This window comes from Microtus pennsylvanicus, chromosome 9, assembly GCF_037038515.1.
Source record: "Microtus pennsylvanicus isolate mMicPen1 chromosome 9, mMicPen1.hap1, whole genome shotgun sequence".
Classification (NCBI taxonomy): Eukaryota; Metazoa; Chordata; class Mammalia; order Rodentia; family Cricetidae; genus Microtus; species Microtus pennsylvanicus.
Genome location: NC_134587.1, coordinates 16,152,461 through 16,176,285, shown reverse-complemented (window position 1 = coordinate 16,176,285; position 23,825 = coordinate 16,152,461). Strand labels below are relative to the sequence as shown.

The 23,825-nt window shown below is 38.9% G+C and overlaps 1 protein-coding gene across 5 annotated transcripts in view; it reads left to right on the top strand.

Annotated features, from left to right (window-relative positions):
- Positions 1–23,825, top strand: part of Scn2a (sodium voltage-gated channel alpha subunit 2) — a 116,491-nt gene that overhangs the window by 58,861 nt on the left and 33,805 nt on the right. For all 5 annotated transcript variants that reach the window (XM_075985011.1, XM_075985007.1, XM_075985010.1 and 2 more), the window contains exons 12-17: positions 4,956–5,303; positions 8,657–8,789; positions 13,245–13,483; positions 15,910–16,083; positions 17,915–18,271; positions 20,726–21,205. In XM_075985011.1, coding sequence (XP_075841126.1) covers positions 4,956–5,303; positions 8,657–8,789; positions 13,245–13,483; positions 15,910–16,083; positions 17,915–18,271; positions 20,726–21,205 — 1,731 coding nt within the window. The remainder of the gene's footprint in view (positions 1–4,955; positions 5,304–8,656; positions 8,790–13,244; positions 13,484–15,909; positions 16,084–17,914; positions 18,272–20,725; positions 21,206–23,825) is intronic.

Here is a 23,825-nt window from a genome sequence, read left to right as displayed (position 1 = left end):
CTGTTTTGTAATGGGATATAAAAGCATATGGAAAATTAAACACGGATGAATTCAGTATTCACTGGAATACCCTCTGGTACTGTTATATGTTTTCTATTTTATTATTTTCCTACATGTCTTCACATTCTTTACTAATATTTCTAAATCCCCACATCCCTACACTGGTAAGAGGTGTTTTTGTTGATGCTGATCCCTGAGATATGGCAATCCAATGTGGCGCAGTCACCAACAGCAGTTTTGAACAACAGCTTTGTTGAACGACTATTTTAGGTACATGTCATTCACTCATTTTGAAATTTATTTTATTAGCTTCAATTAATTATACAAAAATTGATGAAAAATTTTAACTGATATGAGATTGGATCTCAGTGTAATTTTGACTTCATATTTCCCTGATAGCTAATAACACTGAACATTTTTTTCATATATCTATTGGCTACTTGTGCTTCTTATTTTGAGAACTAGCTGTTCAGTTTATTTGTCCGTTTACTAAGGGTTAGGAATATTTCCTAACCGAGCCTCTCCACCTATGCCAAATAATCCCAATCAAGCCAAATCAGACCAGATTAAGAAGATATCCAGGTTTAATTAGATACCTGCACTCTCAGGTGGTCCCGAGGGAAAACTGGAAGGTTACCAATGCAGCTACCCACCAGAGAGGAAGAGGGGAGCAGTTTAATTCTAATCTGTCAGTTATGCTTGGGATCACTGCTGCTGTCCCTGATCTTTCTGTAGTTTCTCACAGAGACAGCATTTCCCTTGGAGTGTCTGTACATTTCCCCCTGTGCCTGTTTCCCAGTTGCTTGGACATTTTAAGAGATCACTGCCATACATGGCATGCCTTCATTTTCATATTTGTTTCTTAAGCAATCTGTATAAATACAGTTAGCTGCTTTTAGAATACTTGCCTGATTAGTCCACAAGTTGCAGAGAAGATGGAGAGGTGTTTACCACTCTCAAGATAGTGGGACCTGGGAGAATGGAGCCAACAAATGAGGCAGAACAAAGTCTCATGCTATAGTCAACTTTATTTAGAGCATCAGACAATTTATACTCTGAGGGTTAAGAGGAGTCACTTGAGTAAAATGTACAATCACAAGGGAAAGCTGCACATGGGGGACCTAGCCACATTTGGCAAAAGCATGCTTTTCCAAAGAGGCAAATAAACAAATAGCCAACTGTAGTGAATAATCTGAAGTAAAGTCACGTGTATCTGCTATACCTGGGAAGGGCACAAAAGCACAATCCTAGAACAAGTGCATGTTTTTGAAGAAACTGAGGTCACAAGACTCTTGTCTTGGTTTCATGGAGTTTTCTCATAAGCACTCAATAATTCCTCATAAGATTCCATTCTTGGACGATGTTTTGACAAAGAGGGAACAAGATAGGAGGGGAGAGGTAGAGAAGGGGGGCAAATAAAGAGGGAGATAGGAAGAGAAAATACCCAGATATTAACACTAACCCCACTTTGAAAAAAGTAATATTGAACATGTGAACCCAAGTAAAGAAATTTTACCTGGGTACAGTGGCAGGAGCCTCTTGGGTTTTGTGAGATATTTTCAGAGGTCAAGGACCACAAACTATTAAAAAAGTGTGCTTTATAATGACATAATAGATTATGTTGGTAACCACTTCTGCTTTCATACTGAAAAAATACATAATATAAACTTTTCTTGCAAGATTATAATTTTCAGAACAGAGTAGGTGGAAATGTGAAATATTTCTTAGACATCTCTGACTTGTAAGTGTGGGGGAGGGAAGAAGAGGAGAAAGTCAAGAGTGCAATCTCTATCAAGTCTCAAGGGAATCTAGATGTTTCCTTTAAAACTTTTATAGGAATCAGGTCACCTCTTTGTGTCATGGTAGCTGTCTATATTTGTGATGTCAGGAGTTATATTTTTTGGAAATTCACTGATGGTGAGGATTTGTTTTCTCAGCCATCTTTAATTTACATCATAATATTTTATTACCCAAGGTTTATGAAATCATTGTAAGCATGTCTGTAGTGTAAGCAGTGGTTCAAAGAGAGACATGGGATTCTGTTTGGCCCATTAAGAACCTACATTTTTCCAACTTTTGGGAAAGAGAGATGCTTCTACAATTGGGGTTGTTGAGATTGCTGGCTCTAAGAGCTACAGTGGGCATCTTACCGCATACAAAGAAGCAACCTGAGCTGATATATGGAGAAAGACACGGTTTGGTTTTTTGTAACATAGCTGGACTTGAATGGATTAGTGTGCCTTTTAATCATGAGAAATACTGTGTGAACTTTTATTGAAAATATTTCTCTCTATCCATCTATTATGTACTCCAAGTTAATAGACAAACTCTACTAAAAGTGTTACATATACATTAATTTTTATTATATTTCCTTTTAATTTTCCTTATACCTTTCTTTTTAAGCTAATGAAAAATAATAGTTTATTCATTAGAATAGGTAGTATTGCTGTGGCGACTTGAATAGGAACAGTTCCCAAGGCTCCCATGTTTGACTACTTGGTCCCCATTTGATGGAGCAATATAGGAAGGGCTACAAAGTATGCTCTTGTTGGAGATGTGTAAGTAGGGGTGGAATTTAAGGTGTCCAAAGCCTTCCTCCATCTCCTGTATGCTTTCTGCTCCTCTTTAGGGTTGGAGATGTGAGCTCTCAGTTTCTAGTATTGCTGCTTCCAGTTGTTGTCTCTGTTCTGCCATCAGGAACTCTAACTGTTTGGAACCATAGTTCCAAATAAATTTTTTCTTCTATAAGTTGCCTTGGTCATGGTGTTTTATCACAATAGTAGAAAAGTAACTGAGACAGTTGGCTAAGGGGTAGGGATAGTGACAGTAAGAAATAACTTCTTCAGTGGGACAAAGGTGTCTTCTTAAATGTTATTCTTATGTGAACAATCAATGAACACATAACACAAAATAGTATTTAACACTTACAGAATGTGGTATAGATATTACAAATATCTTTGAAGAAAAGGTGATTAGTGAGAAAGAAAATTGGAATAATACTTAGTGATCAAGGAATATAAGAACTTCATAGGTACAAAATTTTATTTGACTTTAAATTCTTCCAAAAGGAAAAAAGATCAAACTCATCATATTAAGTTATGGAATTTATTTTTATTAATAATTATAGACATACAACCCAGAATAGTTTAAGGAAAGAATAGAACTATTAGTTTTTTTTGTCTTTCAAAATGGGGTTTTCTATGTAGCTTTGGAACCTGTCCTGGAATTCGCTCCGTAGGACAAACTGGCCTTGAACTCCTAGAGATCTGCCTCCCTCTGCCTCCCAGGTACAGGGATTTAAGGTATGCTCCGCCACCACCTGTCTTAGATTATTTGAATAAGGTCTGTGAGGAGTTTTAGGCAAGTGTAGTGGTTTGACTTTACAGGAGGTTACAGTTGCCTTTGGTCTCAGAAGAGATTTTGGACTGTGGATATTAAGCAGTCTTGAGACTGTGACACACTATAGCGAATTTCTTTTTTTAAAAAAGATTTATTTATTTATTGTGTATACAGCATTCTGCCTCGATGTATGCCCACACGCCAGAGGAGGGTGCCAGATCTCAGTAGAGATGGTTGTGAGCCACCATGTGGTTGCTGGGAATTGAACTCAGGACCTCTGGAAGAGCAGCCAGTGCTCTTAACCTTGGAGCCATCTCTCCAGCCCCCACTATAGCGAATTTCGAAGTTGGACTAAATGCATTATACATTTTGATATAACTATAATCCTGTGAGCACAAAGACGTAGAGTGTGGTGGTTTGAATAAAAATGGTCCTCCTAAACTCATATGCTTGAGTGCCATAAGACTGAGATGTAATCATGAGATTACATATACATATCACATGAAAATGCATGGTAATGGGGAGATGTCGTAGCTGCTATTGCACAAATGAAATTACAGTTGAAAGCTTTCAGAGTGGTCCACAGCCTTGCTGGCAGGGTACCCCATCAGGGAATACTTCCTCTGGTGGGTTGGCATCTGAATTATCAGTTGCTATAATTGTGCCATGGCCTGCAGCAGCTCGTGACACCCACGCCTGACAGTACCTGAGATGTTGCCTTTCTTCCCATGCCAGGAATTAGATTAGTACCTCCTAAATTAAATGATTCGAGAACTGAGGAGCTTTTCCTAAGGTACAAGGTACTATCAACAACAGAGAAATGGCTATTGGTCGGGTAAAGACATGAGTCTTAGAGGTTATACACATAGACTGGCATAGAGGAGGCAATTCATTCCTGTTGTGCTATGATGGCCAAGAGAAGAACTTGATGTAGAGATAGGCTATCAATTAGAGAATGCTAAGTGACTGTGATCAGATGCTTAGTTGAAACCCGTTTTTTTTTTTTTTCTAATATCAGTGTTTTTCAGATTCCTTGAGACAGAAGAGTGGAAATCAGGAAATGAATCATACAGTTATTTCAGCTTGATTTGTCTAATTTATTCATGAAGGCCATTATAAAAAATGCAAAGAGAGGGAGAGAAACTGCTCCTGTACTATAATTATGCAGGTCTACCAGCAAGCTGGCTTTGATTCTCCTCTAGGGAAAATCGGCCTCAGGGTGTGGTCACTTGTGAGCTCTTACTGCGCCTATTTTAGGCTTCAAACGGCCTAAATGTAGGTTTGTGTTTAATTATTTTTCATTCAATATTAAGTGAAATTCAGTTCTAAGAGAATGGTCTAGCAAGTACTGCTGTCCCAGGCACCAGTCATAAGACCAGACGATGTTGTGGGAGGGCTTCTAACTAGACGGAGGCAAAGAAAATGAGTGGAGAGGAAGAAGAGGAAAAATAAAATGGAAGGGGTGGGCACCTAGCGCAGTGAAGGGAACCTTCAGTTCCTGCCCGGTGACTTATCCTGAGATAGCCCGCAGCTGTGAACTAACAGATCAAGCTGCTTTCTTCTGGGTGCAGGTTCTTCATTCCTTCATCTGTTGTGTTTCTTTTGATTGTCCCTAGTCTCTGCTGAGCATCCGAGGCTCCCTTTTCTCTCCGCGACGCAACAGTAGAGCCAGCCTTTTCAGCTTCAAAGGTCGAGTGAAGGACGTGGGGTCCGAAAATGACTTCGCCGACGATGAACACAGCACGTTTGAGGACAACGACAGCAGGAGAGACTCTCTGTTTGTGCCGCACAGACACGGAGAAAGGCGGCCCAGCAATGTCAGCCAGGCTAGCCGGGCCTCCCGCGGAATACCCACTCTGCCCATGAACGGAAAGATGCACAGTGCAGTGGATTGCAATGGTGTGGTCTCTCTGGTCGGAGGCCCCTCTGCTCTAACGTCTCCTGTGGGGCAGCTACTGCCAGAGGTGAGGGCACAGAAGGAGGCCCTAGTGGAGTCAGGACTGTGGGTTCAATGTAATTTCCCTGCGTCGGTTATTCCCAGACCAAGAGTTTTTTTGGTATTACCAAGCTATGAATTTATCCCGTCAAAACCTTCTACACATCTCGACAAATTAAGATCATACAAGGAGTCCTTAGAAACAATTGTCCTTTATCATTACTACAACATGAAATTTAACAAAAAAAATCACATTTTTTTTGCTGTGCAAATATGTAATTAGTATGATTATTATTATTATTTGGTTTGTTGAGACAGGGTTTGATAGCCCTGGCTATCCTGAAACTCTCTTTGTAGACCAGGCTGGTCTCGAACCCAGAGATCTGCCTGCCTCTGCCTCGCAAGTGCTGGGATTAAATGCATGCACCACCACCACCAGCCTGGCAATATTAAGAAATTCATGTGCATGGTTACACAAATATGCATTTCAAAGGTTTTCCCATCCTGCTCCTTTAAAAACACCCCCACAATTCCACTGACTGTTAAGCTGTCACTAATTGTATCTAAATCCCTTAGTCGCAATTCTCTCTATTCTCCGCAGTGTGTTCTTCCCCCCAGCACCAACTCAGATGACCCGGCTACTCTACATCTCTTAATTTTTTTCTAGAGGATTTCAACTTTTGTATCACTGCCATAAATTCTTGTTATATGCAAAGGTGCCCGAAATCAAACATATGGAAAAGACTTTCAGATTAATAATGTATATCAGAATTCATCATTGATGGTTCCTGTTAGGAATTTTTCCTAATGCAAGCTCTCTGCCGACACAAAATCACAATCAAGCCAAATCAAAACAAGCCAAATTAAAAAAATATTCAGGTTTAATGGGATTCCTGTGCTCTCGAGTGGCCCCGAGGGGGAACCAGGAGGCCATGAACGTGACCACCAGGAGGAAGGAAAAGGGACTCCTCTTTGGGGTGTTCACTTAAATACCCTATGGGAGTGGCCCTGACCTCCCCCCAAGGGAGGGGTCAGGACCTGGCATGCTGGGATTTGGAGTCCAGACCAATACAGCTCTCAGGCCTAGGGGCTGGAGGCTATGCTCCCAACTTAATATTACCTTTATAAAATAAGACACTCTTCATATTGGCATTAAATAAAGCATCATTTGACCTTTACAAAATACTCCAACCATGTTGTCTGATCATATCACAGTGTCCTGAGCTGGGTTAAAATCTCCTTTGTATAATTACTTTTATGTAACTTCATGTTTTAAGGGGACAAGCCCCTTAGGACCCCATTACAATGGTTCAGTTAGCTCTCAGTCACTTTTTAGAAAAGCATCTTGCCTTGGAATACTGCCATCACTGTTGCTCACCACTCATTTCCCACGGTCTCTTCTCACCCTTAGCTCCCAGAGAAGTTTCCAGGTAGCCTGGGAAAATAGCAGGCCTCAAAGCCGGCAGAACTTTGTTGTGAAACAGACAAGAAGTCTAGTAAGGAAATGTCATATCTCCTTAGAAAAATAATCTTGGCCAGCTATGTGCAACACATTGCTCAGAACACTGCAGAGCTAATACATTGAACCGTCACAACTACTCATTATAATATTTACTAATTTATGTCTGAGGCCTGTGCATGGTACAGCTAAGATTCGATTCCAGGTGTGCAGGCTAGAGTCCTTACTACATTCCATTCATAGTGAACTATGACATCCCGTTGAATTTTTTAAATGGGAAGAACAGATGAGTAAGAATGAAAGCAGTTTCGTCTAAATCAGAGCCACCACCCAGCTTAACCAGTGTTTCTTTTCATTTCTAAATTCTCAAAAGTTAAAACACAGTTTAGTTAAAATATCAGAGACCTAAAACAAACAAAGAAATAAACCGAATGCATTTGAATGTTCCTCAAGTAGGATCCGAAGAGGAATGAAGTGGAGGCACTGAGAAAGGAAGGCCAAGAAGGCAGTAGCAAGCTGGTACCAACCCAGTCCTGCTACTCTCGTGGAACACGGAACTATTACCACTTTTATGGGTAGATAAAGAAAAACCAGGTTTCTCAAACTGTGTTTCAAACTCTCTCAGAATGAGTCTCAGAAACAGAAATTTCATATCTTCTCGCTGCACCCAGAGCTACTCTAACCGAAGCTTTGAAGAGGGACCCTAGAAATCTTTTTCTTATGAAACTTTCCACATGGTTCCTGAATACAGACGTAGGCTTATCACAGATCTTGATACCACTGGGGTATAATTCCTAATTTTATTGCATTAATATAAGTACAAATCCATTTATCGGAAGCGCCCTGACATTGTTCAGGAGTCAACATAGATTTATCCTATCAGAAAAGGTAGAATACACAAATGAAGGTCGATTGGGCCTACTTTGAAGCCAAACTTATTGTAACCTGATAACCTGCAAATTCCCACCCCTGCATTCTTTCAGCCATGAAGTCAATGCTTTGAAGCAAGATTCCATCCTACGGAAAGAGTTGAAGGGACACAAACATGCAACCAGGAAACAAATAGCAGCAGGCAAATGGCCTGTCCCAAAGCTCACTAGTTCCTGTTTATTGTACATACATTCCATTAAGACAATTAACTTCAGAAGAACTATCTGAATCATACCACTGAGGATTTTAGAATCTACCATTAAAACTTACGTAGGTCTGGAATTTTGAATGTGGTTTTGCCAGAAGCCAAAGAGGTGAAATGGCGTTTATATGACCTCCACATTTTCCTTAAAGGAAGTAAAACATTTCCATTTTGTGAGCCCACCTTTACTTTAATGGTGTTACTTTCATTGAGGGATTCTCTCTTTTCTCCTTGATTCAACTTCTCCTTTATCTTGAAATTAATTTGAGGTGACTGCATCTGCCTTTATCGCCGCTCATGGTAACATCAGCTGAGTCGAAAGCACTTTGAAAATGCATGATTATGCAGATGAGTAAACCCAGCAGTCTTGTCCCTTGCTCGCGTCACAGTGAGATCCAAATTAATAAGCAGACCCCATGCTGCTTTAAGCAATGGCAAAAACTCTTGTAGCTGATTGGTTTTTACTCTTTTAGCTCTTTAGTCTTTTAGGGGGCCCGCCACCCAGCCCCCTACTACTTCACCATGCCTTCCCTTCTGCCACCGTGTCTTCCCTGCTGTGGGGGGGGGGGGGGTATAGCCACTTGAACCTTCTGTGAGCCAATACAAGGAGCTGATCTCTTGTGTTGCTTTTGTTTGGTATTTTCCCACAGCAATGAGAAAGCAAGACACTGTCTACACCTGTGGAAGCCTGGGAAACCTTGGTTAGGTATAGTGTCTACAACCTGAATACTTTCAGGTTTGTTACCCAAAAGTAGTGATTGTTTTGTTGTCTGGAATTTTGGTATTTCAGGGCACAACTACGGAAACAGAGATAAGAAAGAGGAGGTCCAGTTCTTACCATGTTTCCATGGACTTGTTGGAAGACCCTACATCAAGGCAAAGAGCAATGAGTATGGCCAGCATTTTGACCAACACAATGGAAGGTATGTCAAAAGTTCCACACCGTCGCTCATGGGTAGTGAATTGGTAATGATGTGACACCCTTTGCCTAAGTTTCAAGGCAATACTTCCCGAGCCAGTAGCGTATCACTAGTTCTTTTAAAGGGTAAGGTCAACTCAGTGCACAGCACATGGACTCTACGGTTGTGTGTGGACTTTTAAACATACCGCTAGGAGAGCGACAAATGTAAGGTACTTTTGGAATACGACTATCAGAGCTTAAACTCTAAACTCTTGAAGCTTGATGATAACATTAGTAACAGTGTAATGATCTATGCTCATCATTCTGGTGCTAACACAGTTCACAAGTTATAAAATGTAACAAGCTATACAATTTATTGACTCAACCAGAATTATAAATAAAAAGTGTGAGTGAAGGTGTCAGGCCTCTTTGAGGCTATATTTAAAACCTGACAGTTCTACGTTTGTTCTTCTCCCCCCCCCCCCCCGCTCTCCATCTATATATCTCTGATGAAATATTAGATCAGCTTTGACTTTGTTCAAAGATTATATCTGAGTCATTAACAAACTACTGAGAAGTCTGGCTTTCATACTACCAAAATGAAAGTTTGGGGAAGAGCTTAACTGGATCACGTTCAGGCTCTGCCACAGGTTAAATGTACTAATTTATGACTTGAATTTCACTTTTCAGCCAAAATGTGGACTGTAATGTTTAGGCATAAAGTTGCTTTAAGGATTAAATAAGGCAACACGTGTAAAGCACCCCCGTCCTTTGCATGCTGAAGACTGTCAAAAGATGCTATGGTTATTAACTGTTCTATCGTGCTACCTACGTAAATTCATGCGGTGTTTTTTTTTCCTTTTATATTATAAGTGAAATCAACAACAACTGTCAACTTCAATACATGGAAAATATATTCATCTACACTGTGTTCATCTGCAATCCCCAACCCGGCTGTTCATGTCTTCCTTTTTTCCCTTCCTGCTTTCATACTAAACCCATTCTATCACGCCATCTTTTACAAGTCTCCCTGATTCCTGTTCCCACATCTGTAAACGTGTGTTTGAAAATGTTAAGTCAAAAGAGAACGCTCAGAGGGCACCTAAGGGTGAGAGAAAATGAGTGTGTGCATGACTTTATTCTTTAAAACGCCTCTCAAATTTTAGTAGCTATATACACTGTATCTTAATCCTATCTCCACTTCCTCCTTCCCTCCCCTGGCCCTCCTCCCAGTATATCTCCCTTCCCAATTTTAGTTTCTTCAGAGACTGGATAGATTCTTAGAAAGAATTTTTTTTTAGTCATAATGTTATAAACCTTATCATCTCAGTATTGAAAATCCTGAAAATCATAACCAGAAAAAATTACCATAATAGAAGACTCTGTCATCATAGACACGATGTTGTTACAAGACCCAGTTTTCCCAGAGTCCTGATCTTTTCATTGCCTTCAATGGAATATTAAACTCGAGTCCATTCTTTCCCAACCTTGCCTGCCTAGCTCACACTCCTTCTTCCCCCCAGTTGCCAGTAGCTTGCTCCTCCCTATCCCTCCAGGTAAATCTTTTGAAGAATCTCTGGTCTTCTGCTCCTTGCCATAGCAAAACCACTGAGAGGAAGGGGCCAGTGGTTCTGCTTCCGATGCCAGCAGCATGGCTGCTCCCCAAAGCAGGAAGTAGAGAAGGAGCCAGGGTAAGTCTTAAACCAACAGTCACACTTTGCACTTCTAGTAGCGTTAAGTTCGGACTAATATAAGGAGTAACCGAAGGAAAAAGCAATCAAACCATTACAAATTCAATCTGCCCATGAACTGACATCCAGAGCTCAGAATAAACACGCACACAACTTTCTACACAAAAACATGCCTCCCGGAGTTGGCTAGAATGAAGGGGCTGTTCCAGAAGTTAGAAGAACTTAGGAAGCGACAGACTACAATATTTTGTTCTTAATGTCTTCAGAGCTTTCTGTGAATGAAGTTCATTTTCGTGAGATAGTTGGTTAAACTTCATTCTTCTATTTTTCCCATTTGTGATAAAAAAAAAATGAAAGGCTGATATTTCTTTATTCGGTTACATCTGGACAGTTTGAACACGACATTGGCCAAAGTTAGTTGGCGGCAGTCAGTCTTCCGCATACAACTTGGACAGTAAATTTCCTTTGATACAGCCCTGTTCTATTCCCATTAATGGTGAGGCAGTTTCTTGGTTGTTATTACCTGTTTATTTAAATGTCGTTTCTTCTAAAATTTGGTTCATCTTTCCTTTCATGAACGAGGCTTGTTAACGCGGCTGGCAGCTTTTGCGTTCCTTCATTTCAACTGCAGCCAACTCTCCATTATCCAGAGTTATGAACAGTCATGCCTAATGATGAGCAAGAGTTATTATGAAATGTGAAGTTGCATAGAAATGTTTCCAGGATGTACTTTGGATGCTGTGTATGTTGGGGCATAAGCTAAAATTACTGAAGGAATTAAGACGAATCAATAGCAGATAACAACTTAGCAGCTGCTGCCTCTTAAGGTGGGAAACCCCCACAGGAATAATGGAGACATGGCTGTAGCTGTCTTGGGTGCTTTGTTTGTTCCAAAGTGGGAAATAGTCCCATGGGGAATTAATAATTGAATGATTTTATTTTAGACTTAAGACAACTTTGCTCCTGCTTTTCCTAGTGTCAAGACCATCAGCACCTGCTGACTTTTCCCTGTGAATGTTCTCTGACTTCTTTTTGGTTTTTTCCTGTGCTATGCTCTTTGCTTTTCTTTTTCCTCTAAATCACAGCTTGTATAAATTAAAATGGAACTTCTCTGGTAGCGCATATGCAGAAACTCTGCAGCTTCTCTTCTGTCATTTGTTGCAAATTATATGATCTTTCTTAGTTTCCTGGGAGACCATAAATGTGTTTGGGAGTCCTGAAAGCACATATCAAGTAATAATGCATCTATAAAGTAAATAAATAAAAGTGAATACTAATTTTATTTATGGGATTTTTTTTCACTGACTTAAAAAATATTCTTTATTTTTGACCAACTTACAAATCTTAAGAGATGGAAATAAAATGTCCACTTAAGAACTTTAGTATCCAAAGAGAAACTTAAAGTGTCTAACTTTAATAGAATTCCACTAAAGCAGTTAAGAATAAATTGACTTGATAAAATGATTAACTTTATAGCAGAAATAAGTAGCAAATGTTTATTAGGAGAACAGAAATCTGGCAACATACTTCTCTATTTTCTATGCTGCTTCCTCCCTCATGAATTTTACTCTGTTAGAAACTATATCAGTGGTGAAGAAATAACCCTAGTTGCTGCAAAAAAATTAGTACCAATGTGGCTGGTCAGAAACCACACATCAAGGAATGAACAAAGAGGGAAGTTGCCTTCTGTTAATGGTAAGAAGGGATGGTCACGTGTTTGGCAAAGCAGGTAATCTTCTAAAATGGCATTGGCAGAAACCAACAGATTTGGTATCCTTTCCCACCGAAGACTTCACTAAGTGAGCATTCTACCAAAGGAAGATAGAGACAATGATAATATTTACTAAGCACGTGACATTTAGAAGGTCTCTGAGTTGCTTAATTTTAGAAGAAATGATCAAAAAGCCTTGTAGACAATAGTCAGAGAAATTTGATACTACAATGCCATTTAGCTTAAATCCTTCATAAAAGCAATGTTTCCTTAACATTTTAACATGCAATTTTATGTCATGTGTTTGATACAACAGTTACAGATTCCAGTACCTTAAAAGTAAAAATAAATAGAAAAATGTAAGAATTCTATGAATGTTTTTTGTATTAAATCTTGTATTTTATTAACAGTACCTGGATCTCATTTTTGTAATGTGTTAGCATGCTAATAGTGAGGACCCCAATTTATTCAATCAATTATTTCCTTTTTTTTTTTGGTACTTTCTGGTTATTGATGTATAGAGAGTACAAGAAACTCGTTGAACTTAATATGCAAGTCCATGTAACTAAAACTTATTATTAGCGTGAGAGGTTTTTTTCTTTTTTAACTCAGAGGAGCAATTCCATTAAATGTCCCTCATTAGACTCCCTCCAATGATATCTGAGAGACTGAGGTTCCCTGTGACTCACTGAGGTCGTTAGGGTGTCCTCTGGGGAATCATTGGTAACTACTCTTTGTTCTACCTGGAATATAGATGGATGTGTGTGTAATGAAAGTTCTGCCATTTTGTTTCTTGTAACCTTGTAGACAATTTTTTTTAAAAAGAAAAAAATCAGTATTGAAAATAGAGTCTTAGAAACTATGTTTATCTGAGAATCCCTGGGAAATTTATTAGCCTTTCTGTGCCAAGGCTTCCTGTGACTGCAAACACATAATTTTTCCTCTTTCATCAGATTATCTTCTCTTCTGAAAATACATTTAGATTATTTTTAAAGAATTGCTTTCATCTTAAACCAAACAGTGGTGAATAGAAAGTAAAGAGTTTTCATGAATATATTTCCTTTTTCCTCCCCAGAACTTGAAGAATCCAGACAGAAATGCCCACCCTGCTGGTATAAATTTGCTAACATGTGCCTGATTTGGGACTGTTGTAAGCCATGGCTAAAGGTAAAACACCTTGTCAATCTGGTAGTGATGGACCCATTTGTTGACCTGGCTATCACCATCTGCATTGTGTTAAATACGCTCTTCATGGCCATGGAGCACTACCCCATGACGGAGCAGTTCAGCAGTGTGCTGTCTGTGGGGAATTTGGTAAGACTCCTTGAGGGTTCTTCTTCCTACTGGTTCATGAATGGTTATACTCATTTTATGTGTTACTGTCAAATAAGATAACAACTTTCTGATCATCTCCTGTATCTTTTTTTAAAGCTATAAAAATGAGTTGCTACACTTAAACATAGTGCAAATGATTCAAGTGTAATTTGATTTAGAAATGAATTTAAGTCACTTCTTTATTATAATGATAATTATGGCCAGGCATAATGGCACATAACTGTAATCCCAGCAGTTGGGAGATGAAGGCAGGGAGGTCACAAATTCTAGGGCCATCTGTGCTACATAGGGAGATCCTACCTCAAAGCAAAAAAAGGAAGAAGCACAAACAAAATTAGTGCCATCCAGATGACTAGCAAGAAAAGGAGATTTTCACCAAATCTGATGACTGATGTCCTAAGCTGGACACTTGACCCCAAAAGGTAGAAGAGAACCAGCTTCTATAAGTTATCTACTGGTGTGCCATTTTAAACATGTGGTTCTCCAAGCACGCATGATAAGTAAGTGAAAACATTATTAAGAAAAATAAGATTATACTAGAAATTTGAGAATGTACATTCATATATAATATAAAATGCGTATTAAGAGCCGGGCGGTGGTGGCGCACGCCTTTAATCCCAGCATTCAGGAGGCAGAGGCAGGCGGATCTCTGTGAGTTCGAGACCAGCCTGGTCTACAAGAGCTAGTTCCAGGACAGGCTCCAAAACCACAGAGAAACCCTGTCTCGAAAAAACCAAAAAAAAAAAAAATGCGTATTAAGTTCTCGTGAGCCTTAAACAAATACCTTAAAACATAATACAGTTCTTATATTTGAATTGAACACTACATATATTGTTTATTTTATTTCTGATAGATTACAAGTGACTCAATAAAGTATGTGCAATAAACATATTTTATATGAAGTTCTGTATTAAATATCATACACATTCCATTTTTTTCCTCCCATCTTTTCCTCACTTTCCCAGTGGAGACAGTTTTGATTTAACAAATCATTTGAGAAAAAAAGAGATTGTGTATCAGGAAGTTTTCCCAAGAAGGCCTTCTTCCAAGTGCTCTGCCCCATTGGGCACATGCCTTTTGTTAGCCTGAGGAAAGGAAATTTCGTGCAGAAACAGTCTGTTTGTCTTATAGTTGACCTTAGCTTGGATTAGTCACCTGTGTTTCATCATCATCTTTTCAATTATGATCAAGGTTTTTAACATCTCTAGGTTTTTGATTGGTTTAATAGGTATTCAGTTGCTACAATTAACTGAGACTCAGTAGCTTGGTTATAGGGTACAGTCTAATTTAGTTGACCATTTATTTACAAATCAAACTAGGTTACAGTTCACTATGTATGATGGCAACTTTGGGCCAAACTTGTTCTCAAAGAAAGAGACTGCTTTAGGATAAATCTACTTTTCACCTAACATAAACACAATAATTTGAAAGAGCAGAACTAGTGGATTTTGATAGCGCACAAACTCTTCAAATGTATTAGTCATTAAGAAGATAATAATGGTAGCAGCCAAAAGGGCAACTTAAGGGCATGGAGAGTTTATTGGTTGGTAGAGGTGGTATTTTTAATGTGAGGGAAGGACGGGGTCTCTGTTGTTTTCTGTAAAATCCTAACAGGGAAATAGCCAGTAGTAGGAACAGATTGAGACTACAGGCCACTTTAAAAAGCAAATACCTCATAAAGTTCAAGAGACAGCTACCACAAAGGGGGAAATTAGCTCAGAACGGGGTGCAGCTTCCATTTTAAATAGAAGAAAAATGTCAAGTAGGGATATAAACACAATCTGTTGGGTAATGAGAGACAAAAATCAGGTTGGCTAACTCCAATCACCAGTGAGAAATAATGAGTGTAAAGGGTAAAGAAGTCGAGATAAGTGGAAGAGAAAGAAGGATTAAAGCAATTGTAGAAAATAGAAATGGAAAAGATTGATTTTATTTTCCAAAATTAACAATTGTTAAAAATGTTTACTGTCTTTAAAAGCACAAGTGACTATGCTTGTTACAGTTCCCATGAAGTCTCCTTAACACCAGTTTCAACTGCAGATCCATGGAAGGGGGCCAACCTATTGTACTTTGGCAACCAAAGTCTGTGCTTCTGGGGAAGCACCTGGTGAAGTTTTGGAAGACAAGAGAGATTAGCCACAGCTGAGCTCAGTATGCCGGGTGCACTTTTTCTATCAAAATCAGAGTGTTCGTTAAATATATGAATCTATATACTTTTATCACCTGGCAAACCTTAAATATAATGAGGAATTAAATATTAGGTTGCATGTAAAACATGCGAAAGCATCAGCTTGTGGCATGCAAACCAATCTTTAAAATCCAGAATTTGTGTTGGATTTGCTATTAGTTGCATTGTTTCTTTTCGAGAGTAGGCATTCTTATAATCCGCCGCATTTCTCATTTAGGTCTTCACTGGGATCTTCACAGCAGAAATGTTTCTCAAGATAATCGCTATGGATCCATATTACTACTTCCAAGAAGGCTGGAATATCTTTGATGGATTTATTGTGAGCCTTAGTTTAATGGAACTCGGTCTGGCCAACGTGGAAGGATTGTCAGTTCTCCGATCATTCCGGCTGGTAACTAATTAGCAGTATCTGTACTTAACTTTGTAATTAATTAGTCTTCTTTCTTTCCTAATGACAGGCTCAACATATTTCAAAAATATAATAATTTGAAAACATATGAAAATGTAGTGCCCTTCCGTGAAATGCAATTCTTTCTTCATGATGGCTTTGATAAATATATTGTTCTATTCCAATAAACAACCAATAATGGCTCTCTCTCTCTCTTGCAATCAAATGATGAGTTTGGTGGAAGAAAATGGGGAGTGGTCACATATCAATCCAGATTACAATCACCATAGTCAACACAGTTATCTGATTTGTGTAACCAAGCATGAGGTGCCAATGGGTCCTTGGATTGTCTACTTTATCCCCTGAGAAACTAATACTTGGTATAGGGTGTGGGGAAAGAGGAGAATAAAACAAAATCGCTCCTTGAATATTTTTCCTTCAACCACATCGGAAAGTTATCAAACCTACTCTCTGAGAAGCACTACCTGCAGTGTATTTTGATTTTAAATTAATTATCTTTCATTTGATCTTTTTACTTTGTAACTATTGGCTTCTTCTTAAATTAAAAGTCTACACATGATTTGACACAATTCTGGTAAGGGTTTGGTATATTTTATTGTATATGCTCTGACTGGGGCTTGGTTCTATTTTTGAATAATAAAGGTTGAGTATAGTTACATAAAAATTCTTATAGGTGACTTATTGCACTGTTAATTAATCTCGAGACATTGATTTAATGTTTATTTGGTACTTCCCTTATGAATTTCAGAGTTCAAATTTGAGCTGAGTTCCTTAGAACTATGATATCTTTCCCTAGTCTTCAATGAGAGTTATGGATCTAATCAGAAATTAGAAGGATGCAAGAACTGCAGAAAACAATTAGAATAGTTATAATGACAGGTTAATACAGACAATGACTTTCTAGGAAGAATGTTTAGTAAACCTTTGTGATAACTGATACAATGTAGGGAACTGGGGATCCCAGTATCATTATAATCTTGCATAATGTACCAAGTGCTTTTTCATAAATTATCCCTTGGAATGAATTAAGCAATCTGGGCTTCTACTCGCTCCTATGAGGCTCTTAGGCGGCATTAGATACTGCACTACTGTCTGCCTGATGTTTACTTAAGCATCGGAAATAAAATGCTTCTGCTATTTAACTGATGATGATGCTTGAGGGACCTCTGCCAAACAACACCACCAATTTGCCAGGTCCAGTGGCAAGGGGACAGGTACCCTCTGTAATGACTTCATTCTTAACTTACCAAAGACATCAAGGTTGAAAAAGCCTCCTTCTAACATAAATCCTAAAAAAGTATAGTCTAATATTACAGCAACTAAAGATACAGCTAGATGAAAATCATGCAAACCCTCCAAGAAACGCATTCATCTTTCTATTTTAACTTAGGCAGTGTGTGCCATACATCTTTCAACTATACTGCAAAATACGGTCACTCTGGGCTGTTAAAAACTAGCTCTGCTTCTTTGAAAGTGAGTCGCTGTGGATTGACCTACACAACCTTTAAATGTCTTAGTTAAAAACAAACAAGCAATAACAATAAAAAGAATGCAAATGCTTCTATAGCGCCCTTTCCCTCCTTACCACCTGACCGTGTGTGTGTGTGTGTGTGTGTGTGTGTTTGTGCGCGCGCGCGCGTGTGTGTGTACAGTATACAATATCTGCTACATCTGGCAGACAATTCTTTGGCACACGAATAATCCATCATTCCACAGTTGATAAATATTTGCCATATATTTCTGCTGTAAATAATAATACAGATGCTTCTGCAGGGCAAGGTGTTCACAATATTCTTCCATTCTTTTTTTCCAGCTTAGAGTCTTCAAGCTGGCAAAATCCTGGCCCACACTGAATATGCTCATCAAGATCATTGGCAACTCGGTGGGCGCCCTGGGCAACCTGACCTTGGTGTTGGCCATCATTGTCTTCATCTTCGCTGTGGTTGGCATGCAGCTGTTTGGAAAGAGCTACAAGGAGTGCGTCTGCAAGATTTCCAACGATTGTGAGCTTCCACGCTGGCACATGCACGACTTCTTCCACTCCTTCCTGATCGTGTTCCGGGTGCTGTGTGGCGAGTGGATAGAGACCATGTGGGACTGCATGGAGGTCGCGGGCCAGACCATGTGCCTCACTGTCTTCATGATGGTCATGGTGATTGGGAACCTCGTCGTAAGTAGTAAAATCATGTTTCTCCTATTCAGTCACAAATAATATGGTCTTACAACTGTTTGAATGAAGAATGTTTTATGCTTTAGGAAAGATGATTTTGGAAGGCTTTTATTTCCAGTTGCCTATTACATAAGATTGCAGGAGCCATGCATGATTTAGATGTCAGTGGTTTGCACACCCTCTTGAGCCAAAATGCCTCTTGAGCCAAAATTCTTCCCTACTCTTCTATGGTGAAGAATGCTCCTGGTTTTATGTTTCCATACAAATATGGAAGTATAAACAAAATAATTCATTTTATTTACAATTGTTAACAATGGTATCTTTGGAAAACGTTTTAATTTTGGGTCTCCTCAAAATTCAAGATGAAATCTTACTGAACCTCTCAACTGCAGACTGATATTCAGAGGCTCCTCATACCTAGGAATTACAGCATGAGTCAGTAACATTGACTTGAAACAATTAATAATTTATTAATTTCTGTATTTATAAATTTCAGTTTTTATAATATCTTTAGTAAGTCAACTATGTACTGGGTCTTCGAAGCAAGGATATGATAATAAGAAAAATGAAACTCAGTGTCAGGACATTAGCTAAGAGTACATGTTCAGAATTTGAAATCAAAGCACTGTATTTTACCTTCGCATAATGGAAATATTGTTTTGCTAGGAAGGCTCAGTTTTCATTAAAGAAGGTGGATCTGAAATAGCTGTGGTGTAAGATTTAAGCTATAGGGACAAAAACAATTGTCCCCAAACTAAGGAACAGTCAGTGCTCCCTGTAGCTGGCAAACAGGATAGTAGCAGGAGCAAAGCCTCATGCATCAAACCCTGAAAACTGGGCAGTTTCCATGGATGCAAGCTAAGGATTAAGAGCATCTGAGCTGTTGAAGCTCAGCCAGTCCTGAAATTGCTATCAAGATGTTTAATGCGGCCACAATCTTGACTGGGATGAGAGGAGCAGCTTCCAAGAAGGCTCCATATCTTGATTGTCAGCAAGTGGCTCCATTTCTTCACTGGCTGTTGAAAGAAGGCTATAGATTCTTTCCATAGAATTGTTGAGTGTCCCCATTCCTCAACAGCTAGCCTGTTCCACTTCAGACAGTACCAGAGAGAGGGCGAGAAGACAGCCCATAATCCTGAAAATCCTGAAAACCGCACTCACTGGGCTGTGATCTGTTTACAAGAAGCTACTTACTAAAAGGAATGTATATATCTCAAAATATTACAGTGTTACTCTACAAATACATGTTAGCATTGTATGTTGATTAAAAGTAAAACAAAACAAGAAAGCCAAGTCCAATATTGAACATCATATGGGAGGATTCAATGACATAGATAAAATTTTTCATGGTAGACAAGGACATCTCATTAATAAACCTTACAAAATTAAATCCAAATATAATTGTGGCACTGTTAATTCACCTTTCTTACAGATAAAAACTCAGATTGAATATTTAATATTTTTTTCTTATTTTATCTATTTTTTACCCAAGTAAGAAATTCAAAGGTGAGTCAGAGTAGAACAAAGATATTAATAGATGTCTGAAGTAGAGGGACAGGTAGGTCTCAGTACGGCTGTCAGAGCCACGGCAGGGTGATTGACAGGTGGTCAGTATAGACCTGACTTGCTTTCATCCTGGCTGACTCTTCTAACCTTACACACATCACTGCCATGTCACTGAAATTTTAACTAGAATCTTCCAGCGTCCACTTTTGTACTAATAGCCTTGCATTTCATTGCTGTCCTGTTTTATCCTGAATAATCAAGGGCTGTGTCACTCAAACCCTGGGGAAGAAATAAAGACAGCTATGTTCCCAACAATATCTGATTCCTCTGTTGCCTGCCTGGTCTACAGACTTAGAGATGATGATACCACAAATGTCATTTTCATTCAATATTAGCAACAATATTATTATATAGCAACTATGTCTTTACTGTATTTTTGTTATGTGAACACAGACAGCTACTACAAAGTTTTTTGAAACAAAATTAGGACTATCACTCCAGCAATAAATACAGTTTTCTGGAATTTAGCATGTTACCAAAGTGGAAAATGTTGCAATGCTACAGAAGCCAAAACAGATTTAAGTAGGCAGGAGTTCTATTTGGTTCGAGGAATCAACTTAGAATAAATATTCACTGTCCTAAGAAATACAGATTATATGTTCAAAATAGCAAGTGTCCGAAAGAACATGTTTCTTTGACTGCAGGGTTGTCTAGATTCTTCTGGATGTAAAGTTGATAAGGAAGTGCCATGCCATGGCAGCTTAGTGATTTTGAAATGAACCAGAAATAGAGTCTGAATAGTATTTTCTGTCAGCCAGCTGTTTGTTTTGACTTCGCTGTGTTTCGGGAGACTCCATCTTTAAGGGGATGTCTGAAGGGAACACCATGTCTCACAGTGGACGCAAGGAAAGCAGGCTGTCTGATCGCTCTCCCTCCGCTCTCTTGTAGGTTTTGAACCTCTTCTTGGCCTTGCTCCTCAGCTCCTTCAGCTCTGACAACCTTGCCGCCACAGATGATGACAATGAGATGAACAACCTCCAGATAGCTGTGGGCAGGATGCAAAGGGGAATCGACTTTGTTAAAAGGAAGATCCGTGAATTCATCGAGAAGGCTTTCGTGAGAAAGCAGAAGGCTTTGGATGAAATCAAACCCCTTGAAGATCTGAACAACAAAAAAGACAGCTGTATCTCTAACCACACAACCATAGAAATAGGCAAAGACCTCAATTACCTCAAAGATGGAAACGGGACGACCAGTGGCATCGGCAGCAGCGTGGAGAAGTATGTGGTAGACGAGAGTGATTACATGTCATTCATAAACAACCCCAGTCTCACTGTGACTGTGCCCATTGCCGTCGGAGAGTCTGACTTTGAAAATTTAAATACGGAAGAATTCAGCAGCGAATCAGATATGGAGGAAAGCAAGGAGGTAGGAATCTTAAAATAAAGGCTTATCTTGGTGCGTGCTTCTGTGGCTTTAACACTATTAAATATTTTATATTATACTTTCCTTCCCTGAAAGAAAACAGGAAATATCTACTGTAACATTCATGTAGTAGAGATGATTGATAAGTTAATGTTAGATTATCCTGGATAGGCAAATGTCATCATGGCTTAATTTTTCAAATAGTCGCTTTCCTAACTCACAGTATTTATATGATTTTTCTAAGCATTTTAAAAAGAGGTTTAGGATACTGCCTCAGTGTGTTTGCTTTCTTCCTTATAATTCTCCACAATAATGGTTTTCGTATTCCTGAAAGATAACTAATGAAAAATGGTTCTTGTTCTCATCTTGTTGTATTCTTGCCTATAGTGAAATACTTCATAAAAGAATAGTATCTAGTTTCTCAAGATCTATTAACTCGTGCTAAACTGACTTGGAGCTTAGCTTGATGGTATTTAGTTTTGTGTTTCCTAAAGTTGATTTTTTTTTTTTAAGGAAGAGACGTTTGTGATAGGGAATTGTGTCTAACCCAATTGAGTGCAGTCAACCCGTGTATGCACAGAAAGCCTCCATATCCTATTGAACACAAATTCTGAACTTACCAATGCAGTGTCTTCATAAGTCAGTCTTTGATTTGTGAGATGATTTTAGCAAAACCAGTGAATGCGTGTTGTGTTTTCTTATTAACCCCGAGTAAACGGGGAAAATGAGTGTCTAAATCAATGTATTTTTGAAGGGTAAATAACTGAATGGCCCAGAGGGTGTGAACTCTTTTGTGTTTTCCCCAAATTAGCTTGATTCTTTATCAGCTTTCTGCAGTACCTCGAATATATCATTTAAAATCCATGTCCTAATTCTGGGGGTGGTGGGGCTTGGACTATATTTAATGCAATTCCTGTTATGATTCTTGGATGCCTGTTTCTCTTTTTAACTTTTGGAATAATTCTGCATCCATGCTTGAACGATAACCTCCTTTCACAGAGAAATTTAGTGCTATAATACGGTGACCTTCACTTCTGACCATTCTTACTTCTCCCAGGCGTGAGACCAAGCTGGAGCCGACAAGAATGCCGCTCTGGTGTTTTTTAAGCCGCCAGAGGCTCGAGCCACCACTTTTACCCAGGTTACCAAAGCAAGTTGTGCATATATAAATATACTCGGTGTCGAAATGACTTGACTGGCCTGCATGTTACTCAGCTGCGTCCCTCGCCCATCCATTGGCAGTACTCTAAGGACATGCACAGCTGCTCCTAGGTTGGGTCGTTTAGAGCATGGTCAGGCAAGGCTGACAACCCCAACTTCTTTCTTTTGTTTGAAGGAAAATGAATTTAGCTGCTAATTTCTTTGTGTAGATTTTAATAGAAACTATCTACTCATTTAAAAGGGAAAGTGCATGCCTTTGCGGAGTTTGTGACTTCCACTTCATGTCACAAGTGTGGAACATGCTAGTGGCCTGGAGGAGGCTTGTAGGTGCTCAAAAAAAAAAAAAACACTGTAGAAAAGCTTCTGCCTCTTTGTTTTTGTATTTTTTTGTTTCCTTCTACTACTTTTAAAATACATCACCAGGAAGTGTGTTTTGTTGGTTATATTCTGCTCAGTGTCTGAAGGGTAATATGCAAATTAAAGCGATCCCTCAGCCACATGCAAATTTCCCAACAGACTTTCAATGTGATAATAATGTAAATGAATGAGAGTGTTCTTATTTTGTTGCTGCCGCCAAGGGTATAATTTTCATCCGCTTCATTTTTGGGGAAAGGGCAATGCTTTATTTAGAAATTGACCAAGAGCCTTTTTGCATTTAGAATGATTCCCTTAGAGAGTTTGTTTATGTTTACTCGTAAAATTCCTAGAAAAGAAATGTACTCATTCACCAAAATAAAAATCAGAAAGGAAGGGAAAAAAGAAGGAAGGATGGAGGAAGGGAGGTAGGAAAAAAGGAAGGAAAGAAGGAAGGAGAAAGAAAGGAAGAAGGAAGGAAGGAACGAAGGAAGGAAGGAAAGAGGAATTTTGTCTTCTACCTATCTTTATGTGGTGTGCTTATTGAGAAAAAAGATCTGGAGTCCATCATCCTTATCCCTTTACCCATTGTAACTTCCTTCTCAACCCCTTCTCCACAGCTCCTATCAAGCTTAGTCCATGGCACAGAGCACATGCACCATGCTTCCTAAAGACCTCCATAGGAAAACCACAGTGGGCGCTTGTCTCTGTTTGTATTATTGAGAGAACCCCATGACTGTGTGTAACTATTCTGTAAGCTCTTTCTATTGAACTTTTCATTATCTAATATTGAATTCCGTGCACAGATATTTAAGCCAAATTGTTTCTTCCAGTTCCATCAACTTTTGCAGAAATGTTAGTAGGATACTTTATCACTTAGAATTAGTGACGTTAAAACCGTAAAATAGCTCATAATAGAAGAATGTTGAGCCTTTTTGAAAGGAGGAAGTACCCTAACATTATCAAAACATTCTTTGATGCTTTGGAAAAGAATTCAATTGCTAGTACTCCTGTTTCTGTCAGAAGAATAGTGTATAAAATAGCTAAGATGCAGTTTTCTCCCCTATTAAATGTTAATTCTTTATTGTATTTAAGGTAATGATTTGCT